This window comes from Strix uralensis, chromosome 20, assembly GCF_047716275.1.
Source record: "Strix uralensis isolate ZFMK-TIS-50842 chromosome 20, bStrUra1, whole genome shotgun sequence".
Taxonomy (NCBI): domain Eukaryota; kingdom Metazoa; phylum Chordata; class Aves; order Strigiformes; family Strigidae; genus Strix; species Strix uralensis.
In genome coordinates this window covers 8415247-8439926 of record NC_133991.1, presented here as the reverse complement: position 1 = coordinate 8439926, position 24680 = coordinate 8415247, and the positions used below count along the sequence as shown (strand labels likewise).

Genomic DNA, 24680 nt, shown 5'->3' with positions numbered 1-24680 from the left:
TCACGTTAAAACGAAGCAAAGAAGGAGCTCGCGTCCCAATTCCAACCAGGAAAGGCCTGCACTGACCTGCCAGGTTAATGTTAGCTGGAGTAGCATTAATGGAAGCTGGAGTCCTGGTCCGACTGCTACTGCTGGGGGTAATACCTGTATAAAATACAAACCAAGAAAGATAGATTAGTTCTCCTAGAAGAGCAGCTATTGGCCTGAAACTCAGGATTTGAAAAAATGCAGCCAACACTTGTACTGGCAAGATGCTATGTTCCCAGGGAATGGTGTGTGCAGGATTGTATGGCAGGGGAGGCTGAGGGAAAGGAAAAGGACAAGCCCAGCCTTTGCTGCATGGCAAAGATTAACTCTCAGGAGAGCCACTGGGAAGTGGGTCCACAGAAACCAAACACTTGAGTGTTGCTTTGAAACTTCCCACATACAGAAAAATCCTAGGACACGTTTCAGGGAAAAGACCATGAAATTGTCCTTTAATAACTGTCCCTAACGTGTGACACCCCCAGGAAACAAACAGCTGAAGCACTCAAGTTTTGGGGTGCTCACCTGGAACAGGGTCCTGATAATGATCCTTAAACCATCGGAAGAGTCCGTTGACGGTGGGGAAGACCTGGCCCCGGTAGCGGAATCCTTCTGGTGTCACTGTCACGTACTCTATCCTGTGAGGAGCAGGGAATGCAGGAGAGCTCAAGAGATGACAGGCTGCTTCTGAGCCATACCTGCCACTCTAACCTCACACCAACAGGTTACAGCCAGAACAAGCATGGCCTACAAACTCAGGTGATGGCTGTACTGATAATGAACAGACCTACCCAAGACACCTTCATTTTGTTTCCAAACAAGTGCTCCAAAATACCATGCCTTTCTCTACAAAAATCCATCAATCACTGCCTACACCCCAGTGACACCCCCTGCACAGGGCAGTACTGCTAGTGGCAGCCAGCTGGTTAGGAACACAGGAGCCTCCTGGGTGAGATTTACTCCTGGACGTGGGTCCTCTACTGCCAGGAAGCCAAACCCTTGGTAAGAGGAGGCATGAGTTATGGGGATACTAGCACAGCGGGAAGAGAAACTAGCAGCAATAAGCTGAGGTGTGGTGCTGGCAGTACTCGGCTGCAGATGCTGGGCTTGCCTCTCACTTACCTTGGTTTGCCTCGAGGCTGATATCCCAAGAGGAATTTGCCAGGTAGATCTTTACAGGCACTGATAAAGTAGGGAATAAATGTTGGCTTCTCTTTCTTGGTCTTTATCAGCAGCTCTTCCAGCTTCTAATTAGGGAGAGAGAGAAAGAAATGCTCAAGGAGAGCCTGCATTTTTAGCAACACAGAGGGCCTACAGATATCTTGCTCCATGCTGCTGTCAGCCCCTTTTCCCCCAGCCCTGATGCCAGAGATCCAACAAGGACCATCAGCAGCACTGCTTCTGTGCAGAGTTGGTGCACAAATGTCACCAGGTCACGGAAAGCCAATACTCTCCCTCCAGTGGTATCTGCTGGCAGGGCAACCCTCTGCTGCTCTGGCACACCACTGTAACACACCACACTCCCATGTCCTAACTCCACTGCTCCGAGACAGAATCCCCTGAGACCTACAGCTGGGAAGTGACTGGCAAAGCCCAAGAAACAAGAGGAAAATCAGAGAGCTCAGTCCAGCAGCAGCTCATGCCAGACTCAAAGAGTTTAAAACCTATCCTGAGACAAAAGAAACTTATACTATGCTCCTTTACCTCCCACACAAGCTACCACAGCCTGGGACAGGCTCACCTTCTTGTCTCCACTGTTGCAGTCCTGGTAGTATTTGTGATTCAACAGGTCTCTGGCAAAAGAAGCCATTGGCTGGACATAGCGAGCAACAATTTCATCCAGGTCTTCAAACTCCTTTGAACAGACACATTTAAAGAGGTGTTTAGGGTGCATCATGAGGAACTCTTATCCTAGTATATAGCTCTCAGTCATACATTCTGCACAGCAAGGCTGGATGCTTTGAGAAAAAAACAAAAGCAAGCTGAGTATTGTCTAAGAATCTGGAGAACTGCAATGGAAGTTACTCTCCAACAGCCTGAAAGCAACTGCAAGGACAGAAAGGCTGTGCCAACCTGTCCCTGCCAAATAGGTGCTTCTCCTTCCCCACCAACTGCCTTCCAGGCACGCTCTGCAGGGCTCTTACCTCTGTGTTAATCCAAAGCGTGGAGCCCAGGCTGAAGGCATTCTCCTTGCCCTCTTCTCGGACATCCACGTGCTGGTAAATGCCATCGTTCACCTTCCAGGTGACAGTCAGGTGGTTTTCCCCTTTGCTACTTGGCCGAATAATCACATCCCCTTGGTCCATGGTCTCCATCATCTTCTCTGCTTGCTTGAAGCTAATGTTGTGGAATGATGGGTGAGCAATTACTCTCTTGATGTACGCTAGGGGACAAAGCGCAGCGTTTAGGCTTCCAAGAGGAACTGCTTTATGGCAACTATATATCTAACTGTGCTTATTCTCCTGAAGCACCCTGGGAAGGCTGGCGTTAGGAGGGAGAGAAAAATTGAGACTCACTTGTCCGCTGCTGCTTTCTTTTCAGGTCTTCCTCCTGTTTGTGATCTGCTGCCTCAGAGTCAAAGTCATAGTAGGTGTCTTTGGGCAGTTTCCACTCATTGTTCTTATCCATCAGGTCTGAGGTCCTGCAGGTCAGGTCTGCACTGAACTTCTCAATGTCTATTTTCATAATCCTGCAGTGAACGGTCATTCCCACCTACAGGAGAGGGGCAGGCAAAGCTGATCAGCAGGTTTGGCTGATACATCAGCCTCCCTGCGCTACAGAGGAATCTGCGTGGGGTCACTCTGCCAATGAGGAGGTACAAATTACCTCACCTACTGATACAACCTTTAAAAGTGATCCTTCCATACGAACCGAAAATCAACTGATCCCCAAGATGACTAGAATCGAAAGAGATTAAAAGGAAAAAGGGGCAGTTCTCCAGCATGTCTACTACCTATGCCCCATACCACACAGCAAACTGCATGTCTGGAGGCTGAGGACAATTAAGTTTACTATTTTACATATCTTTAACAATGGGAGCAGCAAAACTGGATTTCAAGATGTGTAAGAAAGCAGTTAAGTCTGTTCAGAAACAGAGCAGAAAACACGCAAAGGACTGCTCTAATAAAATGGGAAACAGACCACCACAAAAACTGCAATGTCTTAATCCAGTTAACCGTGCTGAAGTTAATGACTCTTTAAAGAAATGCTAAGAGACCTCTGAGCTTACAGGATTATCCATCACCTGCATGGGCTAGCCTTCAGGGGGACTCCAAAACACAGCAAAAATGTTAAATCTCTATTTTATCATGTGATAAAAATACATGATTGTTTCTTTCAGAACCCCAATCCCTGTCCTGAGCAAGACCAGTAACTCTGATGACCTCCACAAATGAATTGAGACAGAAGAAAAAGCTATGAGAGAAGGAAAGAAGTGACCCTTGCATATCTAACAGCAGTTCTGTGAACTCTTTAGAAAGCCAGAAACAAAGGGCAGCTCTGCATTAGAATGCCTTCTGGTCTCCTAAACCCAGACTTTAGCCAGACTATAATAAATCCTCCCACAGTGCAACATGTTAACTGATTAACATGGTTCTCACCAGCTGCCAGGAGAGATTTGCACCGTGGGAGAAGGACACTAACCAGAATCTGAACCTGCTGCTGATTTAAAGTCCTTAAATGAAAATAAGGTTCGAAAAGTCATTTAGGGAACAGTGTTATTAACCAAACTGAATCTGGTATTGACTCCAGGCTCTTCAGCTCTTGCTGGATATGTGAAAATCCACTGCTTTCATACCTTCACCCTTTCTTCTGGCCGCTTGACCACCTTATCGCTGAGAAATTTTGTTGGGACGAAGCCAGCGACGCCATTATCCAGACGTGTCTTCACTCCAATGGCCTGACCTGGGCAGGAACCGCTGTCAAAGTGGTTCCAAACCTTGAACAAGGCAAAAGTAAAAGTCATTCAGCATAGAAACAAAATAGCCCTGGCAGCTCACACTCAAAGAAGTCTAAAAGCTGTGTCAGCAAACTGGTGCAGCCAGCAGAGACATGTGGAAGGGCAGGGGACAGAGGACTTCAATGAATGTTACCCAGTAATGCAATCTTCCTACTTTGGTTCTGCTTAGCTTATGGGGCTTTGCAACCAGGAAGGTCGGAACATTTTTAGACCCTGAACACAAGCCCGCAGCTAGGGCTGGTTTCTAATGAACACTACAGGGTTTTAAAGTCACGGATTACCAAGGCTGGAATTCAGCAGTGTTTAGAAGAGACCTACAGTACAGCTGCATTAAGCAGCAGGGAGTCCAGATATGTTCTTAAAACTGAGAAGGTGGCAGAACAACCTTCTGTTCTCAGTGTTGTGGGCAGTTTCTCTGTGTAAAACACAATTCTAGACCACAAACAAGCCCGCTTTATGTATCTGTGAAGAACTGGTCAGCTTAGCCCCAGGTCTATTCCACTCCTAGCCCAGTTCACCAAAATCCATAACGTAGCCATAAAGGACCTGTCAAATCTATACTGAGGCAATTAGTCAAAAGTGGAACAGATTATATTTGCAGCCAAAGGCCACATTCAGGTTGGGATCCTGGGGCACTGCAGACACAGTCTTGGCTCCGATACCTTATCTCCCAAGAACCTTACAAAATGCCGAAGCCTGCCGACAGCAGACTCCTGACAAAAGCAGGCCCATTAGGAGAAGCAGCCCCACCTCGCTGAGCTCTGGAAAGTTATCCTGCTGACAGAAAGGACACTGCCAAAGGCCAGTTTCATCGTTCCGTATTGCCTGGTCGTAGCTTTCTCCTTGTGGCCGCCTGTGGGCTATCCCAGTCACGTTGCAGATGACCATTTTACCTGTGGTGTGATGGGAGAGGAGAAGGAAAGAATGAAAAACTGAAAGCCAACTACAGGGCTGGGCAGTTCCCTCGATCTAAGGTAGTCGTGCATGAAAGTGTTAGGAGACTACCTAGGTACTTGAAAAGCTGCTTCACATACATGCAACCATAGCACCGTCCCAACATCATGCTCACCTCTGCCCCGCGCCTTTACACATCCTAAGTAAACTTAGGATGACAGAAAACAGGGATGTACCTATATAAAAAGTCTCTGGAGTTTCTTTGGTCAGCATATTGAAGACCTCTTCTGTGTTTGGAGAACGGTATGGGGTTCTCAGGTCCTTGTACCTGCAGCTTAGTTCAGCTCGAATGTCATATAAAGTGATATGCTTGTCACCGTAGCCCTGTGTGGCATTCAAAGGTTAAAAAGCCATGAGCAGCAGGAAGGAGGTGGGTAGGGAATCCAGTATATGTTAGGAAAGAACTCAAGGAACTTATCAAACAGCAAATGTTAAAAAGAGGAATGCGCAGGGTACCGTCAAACCGTGGAGCTCAGTCACAGGATGTTGAGGTCAAAAGTACTAATACATTCAGAAAAAAGTAAAGATAATTTCAGGGAAAACAGCTTAAACAGTCTAATCACTGTCTCCTGCCTCCTTTCCCCTCTGCCCCAAATGTACTTCCTGTAAGCTTTTACTACATGCCATTGTCAGACACTGAATACTCATCACGGCTGTTTATACATTTTACAACGGCAACAGCTCAACGCTCAGCTCCTAAAAAGGATAAGGGTCACCAGCTATAAAACATAAGAAACTGAGATGGGCAGTAGAGCTACCCCCCTGTTTCTCAGCACCAGGAACGCCCACTCCACCTGTCTTTCCAGTTCTTCAGCAAAGGCATCGAGATCCAGGTCTTTCAGACGCTCGGGGTTTTCCAAGATCTCCTCTAGAGCTCCTGCGGGATTAGCGTCCTCTGCCGACTCATCGTATTCTAAGGCATCCACTGCCATTTTTCTTGCCCATTCATAGGTTTCAGGATGGACCCTAGACCCATCTAGGACTTCGATGTAGGAATCAGTACTGAAATAAAACCAAAGCAACATTCAGATAAGGACTCTGCAAGGTTCCAGCGTCTCCTCCTTCAGCTCAATACTAACGCACGCGATTGGCTGCGTGGCTGCTTTGCCACCGCTGCTCTCCGTGGAACAAACTCCTCTAAAAAGGACACAATGAATTCTTCATTGCTCTATCAACAGGAGGCAAGGCAAGACATGACAAATTCCAGTCTGCAGCTCCTGCGCTGCAAAGAAACAGCCAGGCATTTTGGATGCTAGGTAGATTGGATCACTCTGTGTACTACAGCTGCTCTATGAGCACACAGCTTTCTACAGTTTCTCTCCTCAAACAATTTAAGTGTTGCCAACTGGCAGTGTAGCCATCTGCATCAAGCTGTTTGGATGAGGCTACACTTTGCCCCCTGCATCTCTGGGACTTGTATCCTGCAAGAATCAGGGACCTAGCAGGATTGGATCACTCAGCGTAAGGATCCAGCCAGGTGTCCTTTCTCAGACTACTTTTCAAAGGCAAAAAGGACACTGTGCCAGCCCCAGAGAAAGCACGTCTCCAACAAGTGACCCTTCCGTGCAAAAGGCAGAGATTTAGAAACTAGGTTACTGCTGTCCTCCAAACACATCTCATTTAGTTACCAGTAACCTGATGCTCTACAAAGTGTTGCTACTAGTTTAAGAGGAAGCTAAATTGACAAGTTATGCCTCAAGTTTGAAACTTGAGAAAAATAAAATACTGATGGTAGGACAAGGCAGAAACTAAGCAAAAGTGCACATGGGTTACTGACGGTCATGCATGATGACTATGTTAGGGAACAACTGTTTTCAGTGTAGTTCCTCTTGACCACAAAGAGTCTTTCAAACCATAGTAAGCTATATAATTAATGTTCTGCAGCTCATATTGCTGTACAAGTTTAGCTGCCCTTAAGAATGAGATTAATAACCAGTAATAGCTGAACTTGGCCAGTGATCAGAGGGGCCACACAGAAACTCCTGGGAACATGGACTCCACGGAACAAGACTGCTTCAGCCTGTTGCTCGTGCTAACTCCACACCCTGTACGACACGGAATGCAGCCCAATACCCACCTGTCGCCCAGCGACGCTGTGTCAATTTTGATGAAGCCAGCGCAGTTGATAAACACCTTGGGTCCCATGTGACACATCGTAACCAGCTGGGTCCTGTTCTCCAGACGTGTGTTGTTTTGTTTTAAGATCTGGAGAGAGAGGTAACAGCATAAACCTTGCCACTCAAACACAAGGGTTCTCCAGGAAAAGCAGAGGACTCACACTGGACGCAGCAGCGTTCAAAGCATCTGACAATCAAGCCCATCACAATCCATAAATTGTTGCCCCCTGCTTGTGTCTCAACGTTGTATGAAAGAAGATGACTTCACATGGAATAGCTCCAACTCTCAGGAAAAGCGTTGGCTTTTTGCCTTGTGTTTTCTACAGTATGGGGGCGTCTTGATATTGTAAGAGTGCATCTGTTCCTGAGGGTTCAGGAGCTAGCTAGGATTGACAGATCTGCTGAGCCACTTGGGTTTATCAAGGACGTGAGTCCATGCACAGCCTCGGGGTTAGGCGCAGGGAGATAACACATACTAAAACACGTGTCAACGGAGCTGTCAGCTGCATCTGGCACATGGGACCCTGACTCATCTCCTGACAGCACTGCCGTCAGGCCAACTCGCACATTATTGCCAGTGCATTGTTTTTGTAGGCAGAGACAGAAGCCTCCTTACCTTTAGCAGATGAGTGCCTTTGCGTGGTCCCAGGCCACACACATACTGCAGCAAAGCCTGGCTGTGAGGGTGAGCAATCGCCCGATTGACATCCACTCCCACCTCATTCACACGGTTTATGAATTCGCAGTAGAGGGCATTCAGCAGTTCCTCCTTCACCACATGTTCCTGAAAGAAAGGAGAGGTGTCGGCCTCGCACAGAGATGCTTGCAACACTTTGCTATAAGCGAGCTGAGCCAAACGCAACACACTGGCTCTCAGGAGCTGTACTGCACTTCACAGTTACCCCTGAGAACAGCCTAAAAGCAAGGAGGCAGATGAGCTAAAGGAGGTAAAAAAAAGGCGCCATCTACCCTGAATATGGCACAGATCAGGCAGAACTTGCACCAGTTCATCTTGGAATACTTTTCCTAGACAGCAAACTGTCCCAGACCCCCCAGGCCACTTTCTCTTGCAGAGAAGGATCTTCCTTGCCCAAGGATCTCACAAAGAAAAGTTACCTGCAGAGGATGGAGTTTCAGGCAGAGAATATCCTCATCGGAGCTGCAGACCTGGGCAAACTCTATGAGGGGGTCCTGAATGCGACGAGCAAGGGAGACGGCTTGACGCAGCAGAGGTGGGTAATCCCGGAACTCATTCTGCAAGAGGCCAGAGAATCAGGGAAAACCCTAACGGTGTTTTCACACGTCGTAGGACAAGTAGCAAAGACACATCAGACAGGGATTGGAACAAGGGAAGCATTTGGTGCTCAGGGGAAAGAAAGCTGAGGTCAATGGCTCCCAGGAGCTCTGCTGCAACAAGGAATGAAACAACCTCATTCACCCAGCTGAGCAAGATTCACTTCAGACTACATCAGTATCTACTTTGTACATCTGCTGGTGCTGATCTCTTCAGGGAAGCCTAAATAAGAGGTTTTGCCTTGATCCAAAGACCAGTACGTCACTGTCTAAATGGATCACATGAGGCAGTGGATGACAAGCCAGGGCCAGCACAACAAATGGAGAATGAGACAGCATGAATGAGCAAAAGACTAAGGGATAGCTTAGAAGGCTCACCTCAGACTTCTTGCTGTTCATGTAGAGAATGGCCAGTTCATTGTCCACCAGCTCCACTCCAATAGAGGACAGCTGCTGCCCTTGATCCAGCTCATGAACAATTCTCTTTACATCCTCCATCAGCATCTGAGCATCCCTAGGGAGAGACGGCCAAGGGGATTGAGGGGAGAGCACAAAGCTGGGTCCTGGAACCACTTAGGGAGAGAACCCCAACAGGTCACCTCAAGCTACGGACAGAAACAGTGAAATGTGGACAGGCATGAGGAAAGGACTGCGAAGAGACTGGGAAGTAGAAGGAACACAAAGACTGACCTGTTCTCGCCTGCAATTGTCACCACATGAGGCTTCTTGTTCAGGAGGAATTTTTTCAAGGTTTCAATATCCTGGGCCTGGAAAGGAAAATGAGACAGGTCAGAGCAGAAAAGCTAGAGGGTTTCTGTACTGAGCTAGCTACCAGTACTGGGTTCCCATTTCACAGGGCAAATCCTCCCCCACTGCCACCCTGATCTGCCACCCTGACATGAACATGGCTTTTCCGCAGGCTGGCCTTGCAGCTCCTGACACACTGTAAGGACAAACAGGAAAGCTCTGCAGAGAAAAGACTGATGGCATCATGCTCTAGTGTTACAGGAAATCTGTGCAAGTAGGGAATGGAAGTCAAAAGCTTGCCCCAAGCTCCAGTATGTCCCACAGTCTCTCAACTATTATAATGTGATCAGGGAAAGGGGAGAAATTCTGTAGCTGTGACCAGAGCAGCTCACAAATCCCCAACCAGCAGAAGTCAAGAAAGTCAAGGCCCTGCCACTCGCTCTAAGAGGCACAGAAGAGATGAATTGGAACCTAACTGGAAGCAGCTGTTCTGCCAGAATAATTACAGGGTGGCAAAAAGGCAGTGTTCTTGAGTGCCAGAGTGACAAGACCTGAGTTGTCTCCAGACTGACTATTCCTCTCCAGCCCACAGTGGATCGCACAGTCCCAAAACCAAATGTGCAGACATTCATCTCGACAATCCCTGCACTAAGGCTCACCTTCTTCTCCCGCTCTTCCTCACGCCAGGCGTTCCTCCTCTTTGTGAAATGAGGCAATCGGAGGAAGTCTGTAACTTCACCTTCTCCATTAACAAGGGCACAAAACACAGGGTGGTCCCTGCAAAACAGAGATCACTCAGACATGGAGGACTGCTAAAGCTGTGCATGGATCCAGAAGCAATTCCTTTCCTCCTACCTGGCTGAGGAAAACGCAATGCCTAGCACCCGAATCCCCTTTCCTTGGTTTTCATCCATGAAATCATCATCCTCCTCCACTTGCTGATCAGGACGGTATGAAGCTACTTTCAGCCAGTTGTACAGTTTCCGGCTGCAAGCCTGGTAGAACAGAGAAGGGGAGAGAGGAGTGAGAAAAATCCACTTGCAGGTACTTTGGCACAGCCCTCCTCCAGACAGGTCATGGACTGCTCAAGGCAACAAGACCGTATATTCCACCAGGATTGGGACCAGCTCTCCAGTACCATGGAGCCCATCTTCCCTCCCACTGAGATACCTGCTTTTCTCTCCACTCTTGGGAAAGAACCAGATTCAGGCCCCTGCCTGCCTCCTCCTCCTCCCCAAGCACGTGTATATGGCCTGTCAGCAGCCGTCCTCAGCACGCTGCAGGACTGTTAGCATTTGTAACCCCAGCTCTGACTCAAACCCACCCGTCCCCCATCTCACCTTGAGGACATACTCCTTGGCCTCCACCAACAGCTTGTTCTTCAACTCTTTAGCCATCTGCACATAGAGGAACTGGTTGAGAGATCGCTCGATGGCCATCGTCCGCTGCCGATTCCACTCTTGCACCTGGTGGCTGAACTCATCCCGATAGTAGAACTGTTTGATTTCCTCAAAGTATGTCTGGTCACTACCGTAACTGCAAGAAACGAGAGGAGGAGATACAGAAGGGCTCCAAACGCCTGCACTGACACCACCACTGGCAGATTCCTGCACAGGGATGTGATAGCAGCACCTCAAATTCAGGGAGCTGCCTGGAAAATTTAGGGAAGAGCCAATCCTCCCATCAAACACCCCTTTAGCTGCAGAAGCTATGCTGCCAGACAGATGGCAGCTGAACGCTGTGCTGGCAGCACAAAGAGGGCTGATCAGTGCAACACCGGGCAGCCCACAGCCACTCTAGCACACCCATATCACAGGTGGCTACTTAGATGTGCAGGGAAGGAACCAAGGAAAACACCATGAGGGTGGCTGGGAAACAAGCATCATCTTTCACAAAAATCCTAAAGGCTTTAGAGTTTGCCTTCAAATGAATAAGACATCTGTCTGCTAAAGTTTTCACTAAGATGAAGAAAAAAGCAAGACCTTGAGAGGCTGCTTGACTTTAAGGTGCAGGAAACCACCAGACCATGACTTCCAGGAGGAGTTTGGGATAGAGAGGAGCTCTAACAGCACGGCAGCACTGGATGAATGAGGTTTGCCAAAGCATGGGTGGCACAGTCAGTGAGGACTCACCCCTCCACTCCTTTCATGTCAATGCTGATATCTATAGTGAGCAGTCCCTCTTCCTCTGCCAGGCTCATTTTTAGGAACTGGTCATCTCGCAGCTCCTTCACAGGCTTGTTTTTCAAGTATTTAAAGGAATAGGAATAGTGGGCTTCATCAATATCCTAGGAGAGAGGAGAGACAATCAGCATGCATGTAGGGCATTCATGAAGAAAGACCCTTCTGTATACAGTAGCAGACAATGGTTTTTATTCAATATCCCCTCACCCCTATGCCTGCCAGTCTGCATTTCCTTCCCCAGCAGGACACAGTGGAATTTGTTCCCAGTCCCAGAGAAACAGAGACTGCTCCACTAATTGAAGGCAACATCTCAACAGCAAGAATCGGGTCTGATGAAATGCCAAGACTAAAAATGCAGCATGCTGCTGAGCTGGCCTCTGCAACAGTCCAGCTCACATGCTGCTCTGAGATTTATTCAGAGTTGCCACTGACATGGGAGAAGTCTTCAGATGCAAAAATGACCATTTGTATGTTATTTAGATCCTTCCCTGAACTGACCCACAGAGTCAGACCTCCCTTCCTTACCTTCTTCCCCTTTTTGGTTGGTGAAATGTTGATTTTAGCTCTTTCTTGGAAAGTCTGTCTCAGAACCTGCCTGACCAAAGGCTCCCTGGCTATCTGCAAAGCCACCATGTACCGGGCTCCTTCCAGCACAGCTTCAGGGCTTGAGAACTGACTAAAAGCAAAAAGGCAACACACAGGCTTAGGACTTGAGAATGGCCCCAGATCCCCTCCTTTGTGTCACATCTCCAGGACTTCCATGAAGATCCCCCGCCACTGACCTACACACATAATCCTTGGCTAGCTCCAGGGGCTCTGCAGGGAACTGCTCTGTCTCGTGACGCTGGTAACTGTCTCGGAGATTCTCTCCAAACTGCTCAGGTGTCAGACCAAACTTCTTAGCTAGGCCATCTGGTAAAAAAAAACCCAACCAACAACAAAAACACAAAAATGATGAGGACAAGGGTACTGTAGATTATACTGGGGAAAACTATCAGTCCTCTCTCTACAGGTAAGCCCCACCACTCAGAACAGCATGCATCTAGGCCACGGCAAGCTCAGCATGACAGAGCACAGCCCTTACCCAGCCCAGCTGTCTGACAGATGGTGTACATATCCCGACGGGAAGCCTGCTTCAGCTCAGGCCCTTTCTGCTCATCATCTTCTGCGTCCTCCCCTTCACCTATGGGAAGGATATGTTTAGCAAGGCCTCTTTACAGAGGCATCCAGACAGCTGCAGTGTGTCAGAAGCACAGCAAGGGATTAAACACAACCTACAGTGTGCAACAGAGTCCCTAAACTTCACAAATGCATCTCAAAGGTCACAGTAGCCTTAAAATTATTCAGGGTTAGAAAAACACCCTGAAAACGCTGTCTATTTCCCTCTTTTGCAGTTTTAATAGCAGTATCTCTGGGTTGCACATTAAAAAAATACATCAAGGTGGCTGATCCTTGCTTTGGCCCCTGCCACGAGGGGTGGTATTCAGTCCATCAGAAAGCAGCACCTTCTGTGGCAAGCTTTAAAAATTTTCAGAGTTACCTGGAAGACCTGGGACTGACTTGAGATAGAAGTGAAGAGCAGAGATGCTCTGTGCAAACACATGGGCTTTTCAACAGACTTTCTTACTATTCTTTTGAACCAGGATCTTCAACCAGCCCACAATTAAATCTGGGGACAAACCTTCCTCCTCTTCACCATCCTCTCGGATACGCTTTTGCTTCTTTCGAGCAGCCTTGGCAGCATTCTGCATCTTGGGGATGTCTCGCCCATAGTACAGCAGGAAGTGATTATACACGTCCTTCAGCTCGTCCATGGACTGCACGTCCTTCAGCCTACGGCATGCAAAGCCAGCACGTTACACCCTGCTTGCAGTTAAGCCGTGGTCAGAGCACTCAAGGAACCTGCTCTGGTACAGGTCAGGCAGAAGGAGCGCTTGGGCTCATCTTCCAAAACAGTTTTAAATATTTCTCATTACTGGTTTTGTGGGGAGGCTAAAGTCAACGCACTGCAGTGGCCAAAGAGCCTGTGCTGTTTGTGCAAGTTAATGCACATTTTAAGTCGTTTTGGAATGAATATGAGAAAGTCACGGCACCGTACCTCTCCATGTCAGTAGTATCCAGGGCCCTTATTCCATCTGCCAAGGGCTTGTCTGGGTCAGCAGAGATTTGTTCGTACTGATAGGCCTGCATCTTCTCAAACAGACGTGTCAGGTTCTGCTTGCGGATCTTCAGCTGGGTCCACTAATAAGAGAACAAAGATTTCCAGTGAAATGCACCATAGCTGTGTGTTACATCTGTCTCCTCCCTTCCCAAACAGGGGCTCCCAGGACCTTGGGATATTTGTCATATAAAAATAATCATCAAAGTCTTCATCCACAGCTAAGCCCAGATGTAACACACATGGCATGTCTCATCTCAGAGATGGATTATATTAACAGGAAAAAAAATAAATAAAAGCTTGGATCTACCTGATAGTAGAAATCTGCACTCCTTGCAGGAAAGGTCACTACACAAAAACTCGGTAAAGGGGAAGGACTGTTTTGAATCCTCTTTTGTCAGATAACCCTTTATCACCACATGATAGCAAACATGCAAAAAAAGCATGGATAAAAAAAGCACACAAGGTTTCCATGGCCAAAACAAAATCTGCTGAAAGTACCAGGCTAGGTGAGAAGACATGCTAAATTTTGGTGGGACGACAAGCCGTGAACACACTCCTCACCTTCTCATCCCACTGCCAGACCCTCCACAGGTCGTTGATGTGCAGCTCCGGCTCCACATACTCCTTTCTGTAGAAGGCGATGAATGGGACCTGGGTCAGAAATAAGACTCATCACCACTAAGCAGGAGACCGGGCTGTTCCTGGCAGCCAGGAGTCCAGAGAATGCTTCTGTTCTGTGTGGGAGAACAAGCTAATGGGGCAGCAGTGCGGCAGATGTACCAAGCCACACCCTGGCTCTTGAGACCACTCCACCAAAGAATACATCACGTAGACCAAAGAGCTTCTGCAACATCAGGCAACACCTCAGAGAATAGATTGAATGGACCAAGCAAGGCTCAGGATACTCTGAAATTCCTCCATCTCATTTGGCATCCATTTGTCCAGCATCAGGGAAAAACAACGATAGCAGCCCCATCAAACAGGCCTTAAAAATCTGCATTGCCACAGCTCATGTGAGATGAGCTGCACTTTCCAAAGAAGCATCATTTTGTCACAGGAGAGGCACCCAGGTATGGGATCTCAGCCCCTTCTAGCTTGCAGCTCTAAATGCTTCCAAGCAGCCCCTCTGCTAATCCTGGATAAGGAGACAGCAACTCACACCTTATACTTGGCAATGAATCCGAGTTGTGAATTACCTCAAAATGTTGATTTCTCATGAAATTCAGGGCTTCTTTAATCTTCTGGATGGTGCTAGGTCCCTTGCGGCTGAAGCTGCTGCTGGCTTGTCCACGGTCGAGGTAGTCAGAACTTTCCTAAAAAGGAGAAACACAGTGTTGTGCTCCTGAGCTGACCCCCTAAAAGACCAGCCCAGGCTAAAGCTGGAGAACGGTGATCAGTTTGTTAGCTGGGACGCAGGCTTAGGTACACACTCTGATTTTAGACCACAGAAAAGCATCCTAGCCCTGACTGGCTTAAAGGAAAATGGAGAAGCAGCACCTGGCTATGATAAGTGACAATTAAAAGCAAATCATGGCTAATACTAGTTTAGCCTTGAGTGCACAGTGGCTTAGAGATCTTTCAATCATTCTTGACAATTATTCTTGCAGCTTCTCTGGTGTTCCTTTTTGCCCTGTTTTATGGATTCAAAAATGAAGACGTGTATGTTAAATGACCTGGTCAAAAATCAGAAAACCAGAAAGAAAGGTATATTGGGCAACACATTCCTCTGAGCAGACTCCTAGAACAATGTCTCCTGGCTGGAAATCTGCAGCACCTTCAAGCCCTCTTAGGACAGAAGTCCCAGGCATAGTCCTTTACCTGCAAAGAGATGGTGGGTGTCGCAAATGCGTTCCTGTAAATCCAGTCAGCTTCTTCCTCCAGCTCATCATCTTCAGCGCTCTTCACCGGGATGGACCGCAACTGTGAAAAGACAAGAGGATGAGCAGAGGCATGTGCAAGACCAGGGCTTGCGCCACCACGTCTTCAAGAAGCCTAGAAATTATTGTTTTGAGCTGCAGGTTGCTTATGGGGTCTCAGTACCTCCCACACCCACAGGCCTTTGCTGAGGATAGCACTTCAATGTCTGCATTCTCTGAGCACACAGGAAACCTGCACCAGCTTTACACCAAGGTAAAGGCAGCTAACAATTCCGTCAAAGGTTGGTGGAAAGGCCTGCAATGGTGTGACATCTTCCATGATGATCAAGTCAGGGTACCCCCACTTTCTACCAGCCTCCCAAACCCTCTGCAGCTACATCCTCTGTTCCCATCTATCTGTGCCTGTTCTAGGCTTGTTATCACTTTTCTTGCTACAGCCATAGAATAACAGAACATAAAGCAGCTCCAAACCCTCTCTGAGCATTTAGCCCCAGACAATTCTCTCTCAGAAGGCCTGCTCTAATCATCACTGACATCCGTGAAGACAACAGAATGTCTGAACAGGCCATGTATGGCCAGAAGACATTACACACAGCGTTCCCTTGTGTTGTGCACACTGGCATGGGAAAAAAGGTCCTTCTGAAAAGCTGGCAGCTTCAGACTTCCCATTTTACAAAGGAGGGTAACAAGCCTCTGCACAGAATTACATTAACATACACTTAAGGGAGATAAAAGAGCATGGACTGTTCAGAGAAAACCTGATTACAGGGCAAAATCAGGACCAAAATATGAGATATCAGAATGATTCCTAGCTGCACAAACAGGACTCCACAGTGAGAGTGGTGTAAATCCCAATCGCTCGGATCAAAGTGCGTCACAGAAACACCTTGTACAGAACAGTTACATGTTGGCTGGCACACAGGTAGGCTAGAAAGCCCTAGCAAACCTTCTCCAGCACTGCAGCTTCGCTCTTGCTATCCAGAGATACAACTGATGGGATTACCAACAGCATTTAGCATAAAGGACATCTCAGTAGAGCACAAGCCCTGCACCACTCCCAGGAGTGCAACACTGGCACCCAGTGGCCAAAAGAGAAACTAGACCCGTGCTAAAACCGGGCTTGCACAGCCAGAGCAGTTCACAATGCCACCGCTGTGCTCGAATGTGGAGTTTTAACCTATACATTTGCCAGATGGGATCTTCAAAGAGGGGAAAAAAAAAACATATGCCAAAATCCAGCCAGCAGCCAGTTGAGAAAGCTGGCCTGCAGGTCCCAGGCCTGCTGTGCTCGGTGGGAGCTGAAATGATTTCTGCCTACATACCTGCCCCTCTTCCCTCACCTGGAACCTCTCGGGCATGTCTGTCATGCGGATCTCATTGTCCTGGTCTGTTAGGTGACTGCTCTCCAGCTCACTGGGCTCGTACATCTCAAAGATGCTACGGCGACTGACACGCTTTTTGGCAGTTTTTTTGGGTCGTACACGGGTCTCCCCTTCGGCTTCTTCATCCTCATACTCGTATTCCTCCTCCATCTCCTCATCGTACTCGTTGTACTTCTCAAACTCATCATAGTCAAAGTCCACACCAAAGATTTCCTGAGCTTCCTGTAAAGCACTGGAAGGCAAAAACTATTGTTCAGCCCCATGATGCAGTTCACAGAACATTTTTCTAGCCACACAGAGGAGGCCAGAGAACCTAAGTCTAAGCTTTACTTTTGCATCTAGGCTAAAAAATCACAGATAGGTACATAAGTCTGAGCTTTACATGCAAATACTTCTCTTAAGGGACTGGTTTTGGTATCCCTGTTAAAAACCCAGGGGAGAAAGGAAGGAGTCAGACATTTAAGAAATCACAGAGTTAAAGTCCCATGTTTAAATTTACCAGGTTCCTTTGGGGAAAGAGACCAGCGGTATCCAACCACAAGCTGAATCACTCTGCAGTTGCAAGAATCAAGTAAGCTGAGGACTGTTTTTGAGGCTCCAGGCCAATTTCCAATCAATACTTACGCATCTGTGTATCCAGGGAGCTTCTTTCGCCATTTTGGCTTCTTCAGAGGTTGTCCATCGTCATCCACAATGAAGTCATCAATGTCTGGACATCAAGAAGTAATTTACTGGTCAGTACATTTCCATATTCAACTGGTACCTCTGACAAAGCTCAGCTCAGCCAGTGCAGCTATGAGCCTCCACCACAGACCTGGGCTGCCGCTGGCTGTCAGTCTGCCCAGCTACCCACAGCATCTCCCACACCAACCTCAGACATTCCAGGAGTCTGAACCACAATAACAAGCTAGAACGAACTTCCAAACACAGGCAAAGCCATCTGGCAACTATCTGCAGTTCAGTCCACTGAAAATGCAGTCAGAAAAGGCCTTGCTGCTTTGGACAGTAGACAAAGAATTCCTGAAACTCTTTCAGTATGGTACCAGCAGTGGTGATGGGCTGATGCTGAAGGGGAGAAGCAGGGCAGGGATGCACTGTGCTATTACGTACTGAGAAGTGCCTTGACTTCCTTCCTTTGAAGCATTTCCATTTTGGAGGCAGCTTAGATAAGACGGTTCAACACCTCAGCACACATAATGTGCTTCTGGACAAAGCGGTTTAGACAGACAAACTAAACCTGCCACCCAGAAACATCTAAATCTAAAGACTGGACTAATCAGACCAGCAAGAGCTTTACCACGACAGGGCGGTTACAGCCTTTGGTTACTTCTAGCTCGGAGAAAGTCTTAACTTGGTTCCTGTGCTTTAATCCTAGGACAAACCTTGGATGTAACTGACCATCCATACTCACCAGATTCATCTTCCTCCTCCTCCTCTTCCTCTTCTGGTGGAGCAACAGGAGCTTCAACAGCTTCCCCTCCTTCCTCGCCTTCTCCATCCTGAAAGATTTCTTCAGCAATGGCTTCCTTCTCATGTTCTTCCTTTCCATAGTCTTCCTCCTCGTCATCCTCATCATCAGACATTTTTCGCACACGCCTGAATTTTTGCTGCAAGCAAACAGGCTTGTTAGCGCACATAATTCCTGGCACAGACACTCAAGCTCAGCGTGGTCTTTGCCAGGCCAGAACTGCGCTTCCTCTGCAGGCACCTGCGAGGGAGCACACAGGGAGAAGAGCCACCCCCACGGGATCTGTGCTGCAGGTGTTCACGGGGCCCAGTGAGTACACAACGTAACTGCCTGCTGAGGACTGTGCTGCACCCAGGCCTGTGTTGCTTCCATGCTGTCAGTCTTAGCCTGGCTTGATGGGCCTCTAGTGAGCATTACGGAAGGAGCTTTAGAGCCCATAACAACCTGCGCTGACTTTGAGGTTAGTGCCATGCAGCAGAAAGTTATTGGAAGATGGGCTCCTCTCAGACTGTCTTGCAGAGGTGGGAAGGGAGGAGTACAGCAGACTTTAGGAACCAGAAGAAAGTGTTCTGCAAACTAGGAAACAAGTTGCCTGGGCAGGGAGAGATCCTGCTTCCTTCAAGCACAAGATTAGGCTCTGCCTTTCCAAGAGGTGAGGAGCAGAGAAACCACTTGCTCACTCCAGGCAGGAGCCCACCCTCCTTCGTGCTAAGATACACCACACCATTAACAACAGCATGGGAACACAACTCACTCTTTTGACTTTAACGCCCAAGTTCTCTTCAATGAGGTCAAAATCATCATCCTCCAGGCGGTCATCAAAAGCTAACAGAAGAAAGCAGAAATGAGTTACACTCTCCCTTTACTAATCTGGGAATGGATCAACCAGTGAGAAGGGTATAGCTTCCCCAGCCCATGCAGAGGCCCAGGGCAGAGGGAGAGCTCTGCTCTCTGGCAGGGCAGTGTGAGAGCATTATGCTGTGGCCTGCTATGAACAATCATCTTAAAACTTACTGCGCTTTCTCTTTTTGTGACCAACATCGTCCTCAGAGTCTCCAGAGTCACTAGCTTCTTCCTCCTCTTCCTCATCATCATCATCATTAATGAATCCTTTCAGGTTCCCCTGCTCATCTTGATCATCAAGATTCATCTCCTCCTCTTCCTCATCTGGGGTGGAGAGCAGCGAGTGTTAGACATTTTACTCATTGGTTATCTGCTGAGACTCCTTCTCAGCTCTGTGCAAACAGCATCTTCCTTCACACTATCCACACAGAGTTTTCACTGAACGCTTTTACTGGCACAGAACCCAGCTGGCTGCTCATGACAGAACCCCACTTCTTGTCTCGTGGTCTCACGCTCTCTCTGCAGAGGGAACAGGTGGAGTGGTCACACTGGGAAAATTCCTCTGCTTTTACGGTTTACTATCAAATTGTGTGACTGCAAGCCTCACGGGGATGAAGCAGTGTGTTTTCTATTGCCAAATATAAAAAACCACCTAAGCACTTTGAGGAAGGGAAGCATTTAAACAGCTGAGATTATCGACTACAGATGGCCATGCTATTATAGTGCAGTTATTCCTCCATCTGCAGAGTCATGGAATGTAAAATAGAGCAGCGAGGCACACAGACAATTCAGCAGACTTGGAACAGACAGGCAGACTCACCATCTTCATCTTCCTCTACAAACTTCTTGGTTACTCTGGGCACAACCTCCCCATCCTGGTTGTACTCCTCCTCCGACTCCTCTGCTTCACTTTCAACAAAGTCAGACATGGCTGCAGCGTCTCACACACGGCTCCACAGGAACTGGGGAAAGAGGAGACATCCATCACATCAGCTGAGCGAGCAAAACACAAGCACTTCCCCCTACTGGGTTTTGGAGAGAAGACAAGAGGGTTTCAAATTATCTCTCAAGGCCCTGAATTACCCAGCGTCCACCTTGCCTGGACATCCCTGTCACCAGAGATTAAGCAAGCAAAGCCAGCAGCCAAGTGCTGCTAGCTCCTGACAACCCGTGTCTCAGCGAGCAGGACAGGACCTGTCACAGAAGCTTTCGTGGCACAGCCAAGCTCCCGGCTGTGGCTGAAACAGTGCATGCAGCCAAAGCCCTTCGTCCCGTCCATACCCTCCCACGCGGCCAGAAAAGCAATCCCACTGCTACTGATGCTGCACGGTGTTAGACACACAGTCCAACTAATTAGGATCTTAATATGGTTAATCCTTGCTCAGTTAATGAAGCCAGAGCTACCCTGAAGAGGGCCTTGACTGAGTTGCAATCGCAGGCTGTTAGCAAGGCTCTGCAGAGCCCCACGGAGCAAACGAGAGAGAGAGAGGCCTGGGGGTGCTGCAGGGTTGGGGCTGCTGGCTGCCCAACTCCACCACCCCACACAGCCAGAGCTGCAGCCAGCATGTTCCAGGCCAAGGGCCTCTGTCCAGAGATTAGGAAGTAACAAGCGACTACAGAAATGGGGTGTTTTCTATATGCAGAACCTTTCATTTGGTGTTTTTCCCCAACTGGGGTTTTTGGAAGCAGTATAAATCAAGCTTGGCAAAAGGCAAGTGCGTGTCCATAAAGACACGGCTCAAGTTCTGTCTCTCTGAGCCTCCCACTTCTTGTGGTTACAAAACTTGCTGTCGTTTTTGAAATTTTCAAAGAACTTTTTTTTCAGTTCCTTTTTACATACACCAAAACAACAGAAGCTTACAAAAGTCAGATATAAGAAAAAAAAAATAATCAATTCTTCAAATGGCTGTGAAGAGAAAACGCCAGCCCAGAAGGAAGAACCAGACTCTGTGAAGGTACAAAAAGAAGCTCAGAGGATGTATCAGATCTGAAGCCAAAACCCCCATGTTAAATTATATCTGATGTAATTTCACATAAAGAAAAAAAAAAGAGAGATGAGAAAAGAATTCTATACACCAGAGAATGATACCTAAACAAACGCACTTCAGAATGTTCCCATAATCATTTCCCTGCTGCAAATAAACAGCTGAAGGAAATCAGTCCCACACCGGACAACGTGATCAAGGCTCTGCCATGACACTCCACCTGTGCAGGACTTCTTGTTCTGCCCCGAGATCCCCACATCCAGCGCACAAACACAACGTAGAGAAAACCAGGGAGTTATTTCTCAGTTAAAGAAAAAAAAAACCAAGGTACAAATCCAATCTTGGATAATCTTTTAAGTCTTAAAATACTAATAGACCCAAAGAAACATGTCAGCCACATCTCATTAAAGAAGACCCACCGCAAAGACAAGGGAAAGACCTCTGCCAGGTTTCAGACACAAGCAGAGAGCAGCTCATACTCGTCAGCTGCAGATTACACAGCTGTAGCCAACATCTGTCTATGATGCTCCACACAGGCAGAAATTGCAGCAGGCCAAGGCTACTGGTCTGCACCCAGACAGGACCTTGCTGCTCTGGCTTGGTGCATGGGGTGAGCCCATCCTTGAGGGGACACTGTGGAAGTCGCACACATATATTTAAGCATCCCTCTCAGAAATAACACATCAGAGGGCAGTACAGATGCTAGTTAAATACGTGTTCCTGAAACAAATGCCACTGATAAACTGTGGAACTACACCCAGTAAAGGAACAGGAATTGTTATGTTTATCAGCCTGTGTGTGAATGTCAGCTTTACACCTTCTCACCTATTCTTCTACACGTACCCATCAGGGTGTATTAACGCACATAAAACTGCAGGCTGAGAGGCTTTTCCTAGAGCATTTCCAAGTCTGATAACCTCATTTCTCTCCTGTCAATGACCAACACACAAATCCAGCAAGAAAGAAAACCCCTCCTCATAGCACCACACACATTTTTACTATTCTCTGCCAGGGAAGCATTTTGCTCGCAATTCCAACTTTCTTCCTCATCACTTGTTCTATCATTTCCTGGCAATTTCAGTTCATGTCAAATCAAATTTGTCCAGACACAGAGAACAGCTAGGACTTAGAAAACCCATCTCATTTAACAATCTAGCCGAGCAGGTTCCACACAAGCCAAACACCCATAAAACCAGATGTTTTCAGCTCCAGTGAAATCCACCTCAGGACAGCAAGGGATGTCACTTAGCATGGCAAACAGAAGCAAGTGTAGCTATTACCAAGGAGATGTTGAATCAGATATGGACTAAAGGTGCCTCTCCCACCCTTTGTGCCAGAGAGGCCTTAATTTGAAATAAAACAAGACAGGGAAGCAGGCAGAGACTGCAGCCAGTGCAGGTGGAGGTGCAGAGGCAGAGCTCAGACCAGCACTGCTGCCCGGTGGGAGCCCCCCGAGCAGTTGGTCACACAGGGAAAGCCCTGCTCTGGGGCTTGGGGAGGCTTTTAAGAGTTTCCAGACTGAGGATCATTGGGCCAGCCCAGCTGTATCATGCTACAGGCCTTTCCTTGGAGCACCACAGCAGCTTTCCCGTTCCTGCAACACTCCCAGGAGAGGGTCAGAGATTGCTGCAGCGTGGGAGCAAGTACTAGATCGCACTGGAGCAACAAAAAGGCAGAGAGACTGTGCCTAATTCTGCATGCTTACCTGTACACAGACAGGCTCCTATAGGTAATATACACATATAGCTTTACCCCAAAGATATCCTACGACCACTAGACGCCGACCAAGATGGACCAAAGACAACAGCAATGCAGCAAGCAGCGCCGCGACGGCACCACGGCGAGGGAAGCGTGGGTGCCTCCACGTCGAGCACAGCCTCTCCCGCTCGGCAACGACGCCAGAGCAGCTCAGGGCTGAGCGACGACACGACCTCTGCTTTCAACCAGGGGCGTCCGCACTTTGCTCAGCTCAAGGGCATAGTGGCAATTGTCCAGAGTCTACGGCTTCTTTTAACTGGGATGACCCTGAGCAGAGAGCTCTCTTCGCTGTCAGTACTGGGACTGTAGAGCTCTGATCAGGTCGGCCAGCGCAGGCTGGACATCGGCTGCGGATGCTGTGGGCTGATCCCTGGTTAGGCGAGACAGTGCCTTTAGAGCAAGGGCTGCTTTGTGATGGACCTGAGAATTCTAGAAATCAGACGCTCAAATACCTGTAAAGCCTTGGGCCACGCATTCAGATACCTGCTGGCTGCTCAGGACTGCAAAACATCACAGTGCTGGAGGCAGAGGCAGCTTTATACATCATACACCAGCAAAAATTAACTCATTAGGTTTAGAAACGGAGATATGCTGCAAGTACCTACAAAGTATCAGAATATGTTATGGGAAAAAACTTCGGGCGGGGGGAGGGAAAGGGTTTGGACAGTTTTATTGGACAGTTTGGATTGTTTTAACCTCTGTCATTTCATGGGTCAACTCACAGTTCACTTAAAATCACTTAGGTCCAGGGAACCATATTGCCAAAGCCACCACTGAACAGTTTCGCTCAGTTTTCATGTCAAAGGGAAAAGTTAAATTGGAGAGGATTCAGAAAGGTCTGTGAGATTAAAGCATCTGGGAAACCTGACTCAATTAAAACACAGAGCCTAAGGAAGCCCAATCTATTCATTTTGTCAATTAAATGCTCATGAAACTAATTTTAGCACAGCCCAAGTACATCCACGGGAGTAAAAGACTGTGACAACAAATGGCTTGTTAGGAAGAACCCAAATAAACTGCAAAGGTAATACCACTGTTCTACTCCCTGAAACTCTCGTAACGAAATCAATTTTGGTTTTCTTAAAAAAAAAAAAAAAAAAAAAAAGCACCACAGTTGAGCCAGAATGTGTGGATTTCACACTAATCACTAAGCAATGATCTTCAGGCTGTGTCCCACCACAGAATTCAGACAAGATTGTATTGGCATCTTTTAATTTGAAGCTTATGAGCCTAACAAAAACACCCCTGTGAAGCACTGTAAGGCGCTTGTACAACAAACTACTGTCATGGGCACCCCATCAGTGCTGAGCTCTTCCTCAGAGCCACTCCTTGGTACGGGCAGGGACTTCTGCAGGGCTGATCACCGCCAAGGCCTGCCAGCCCTGATACAGCATCAGCAACATGGAGCTTTGTATTGTGCTTTTATAGCTGTTTTATGAATTTCTGAAGTCAGGACCTAAACCAAACATTCTCACCCTCCTTGGTGGTAGGCGTGCAAAGGAACTCAGGGGCAAAATGACAACTGGAGACCAATGACACAGTGACAGGGGAAGTCCAGCCAGCCAGCCACTGCAGCTCAGGAACTTCCCATACCTGCTTTGTTAGTTTTAATGCTCCCTAACTCTATCAGACGGTGGAACATCCTGTGGCAGCGTGCCACAGTTTAATAGCATGTTGTGTGAAAAAGCACTTCCGCTTGTTTATTTTAGACCTGCTGCATCATAATTTCCTGTAAGAAACAGAAAATTGATGTCCCCTCCTCGCTTTCTCTGACCTATGACTTCACACACCTGCATCGTATCTCCTGTCAGCGAGCTTCTCCCCTAAGGTGAAGAAACAAAGGCTTCACTTGCCCAGAAACCTGCTCGCCTGTGCCACTCCTGCCCCTACCTTTTCCAGTGCTCCTCTTTTGAGATGGGCTAACCAAAAC

At 47.8% G+C, this 24680-nt stretch overlaps 1 protein-coding gene across 1 annotated transcript in view; it reads right to left on the bottom strand.

The window, feature by feature from the left end:
* The window catches only part of SUPT6H (SPT6 homolog, histone chaperone and transcription elongation factor), a 29649-nt gene that overhangs the window by 3565 nt on the left and 1404 nt on the right, over window positions 1-24680 (bottom strand). The window contains exons 2-34 of the mRNA XM_074889817.1: window positions 19828-19969; window positions 19179-19331; window positions 18919-18989; window positions 18108-18303; window positions 17321-17405; window positions 16655-16928; window positions 15256-15357; window positions 14634-14750; window positions 13999-14088; window positions 13375-13517; window positions 12958-13109; window positions 12361-12459; window positions 12059-12188; window positions 11802-11952; window positions 11226-11380; window positions 10434-10629; window positions 9949-10088; window positions 9753-9870; window positions 9037-9113; window positions 8725-8860; window positions 8170-8307; window positions 7670-7837; window positions 7014-7141; window positions 5731-5938; window positions 5113-5260; window positions 4733-4875; window positions 3821-3961; window positions 2541-2736; window positions 2169-2407; window positions 1766-1879; window positions 1147-1271; window positions 550-662; window positions 67-144 (exon numbers count right to left, since the gene is read on the bottom strand). Coding sequence (XP_074745918.1) covers window positions 67-144; window positions 550-662; window positions 1147-1271; window positions 1766-1879; window positions 2169-2407; window positions 2541-2736; window positions 3821-3961; window positions 4733-4875; window positions 5113-5260; window positions 5731-5938; window positions 7014-7141; window positions 7670-7837; window positions 8170-8307; window positions 8725-8860; window positions 9037-9113; window positions 9753-9870; window positions 9949-10088; window positions 10434-10629; window positions 11226-11380; window positions 11802-11952; window positions 12059-12188; window positions 12361-12459; window positions 12958-13109; window positions 13375-13517; window positions 13999-14088; window positions 14634-14750; window positions 15256-15357; window positions 16655-16928; window positions 17321-17405; window positions 18108-18303; window positions 18919-18989; window positions 19179-19331; window positions 19828-19936 — 4633 coding nt within the window. The 5' untranslated portion in view covers window positions 19937-19969. The remainder of the gene's footprint in view (window positions 1-66; window positions 145-549; window positions 663-1146; window positions 1272-1765; window positions 1880-2168; window positions 2408-2540; window positions 2737-3820; window positions 3962-4732; window positions 4876-5112; window positions 5261-5730; window positions 5939-7013; window positions 7142-7669; window positions 7838-8169; window positions 8308-8724; window positions 8861-9036; window positions 9114-9752; window positions 9871-9948; window positions 10089-10433; window positions 10630-11225; window positions 11381-11801; window positions 11953-12058; window positions 12189-12360; window positions 12460-12957; window positions 13110-13374; window positions 13518-13998; window positions 14089-14633; window positions 14751-15255; window positions 15358-16654; window positions 16929-17320; window positions 17406-18107; window positions 18304-18918; window positions 18990-19178; window positions 19332-19827; window positions 19970-24680) is intronic.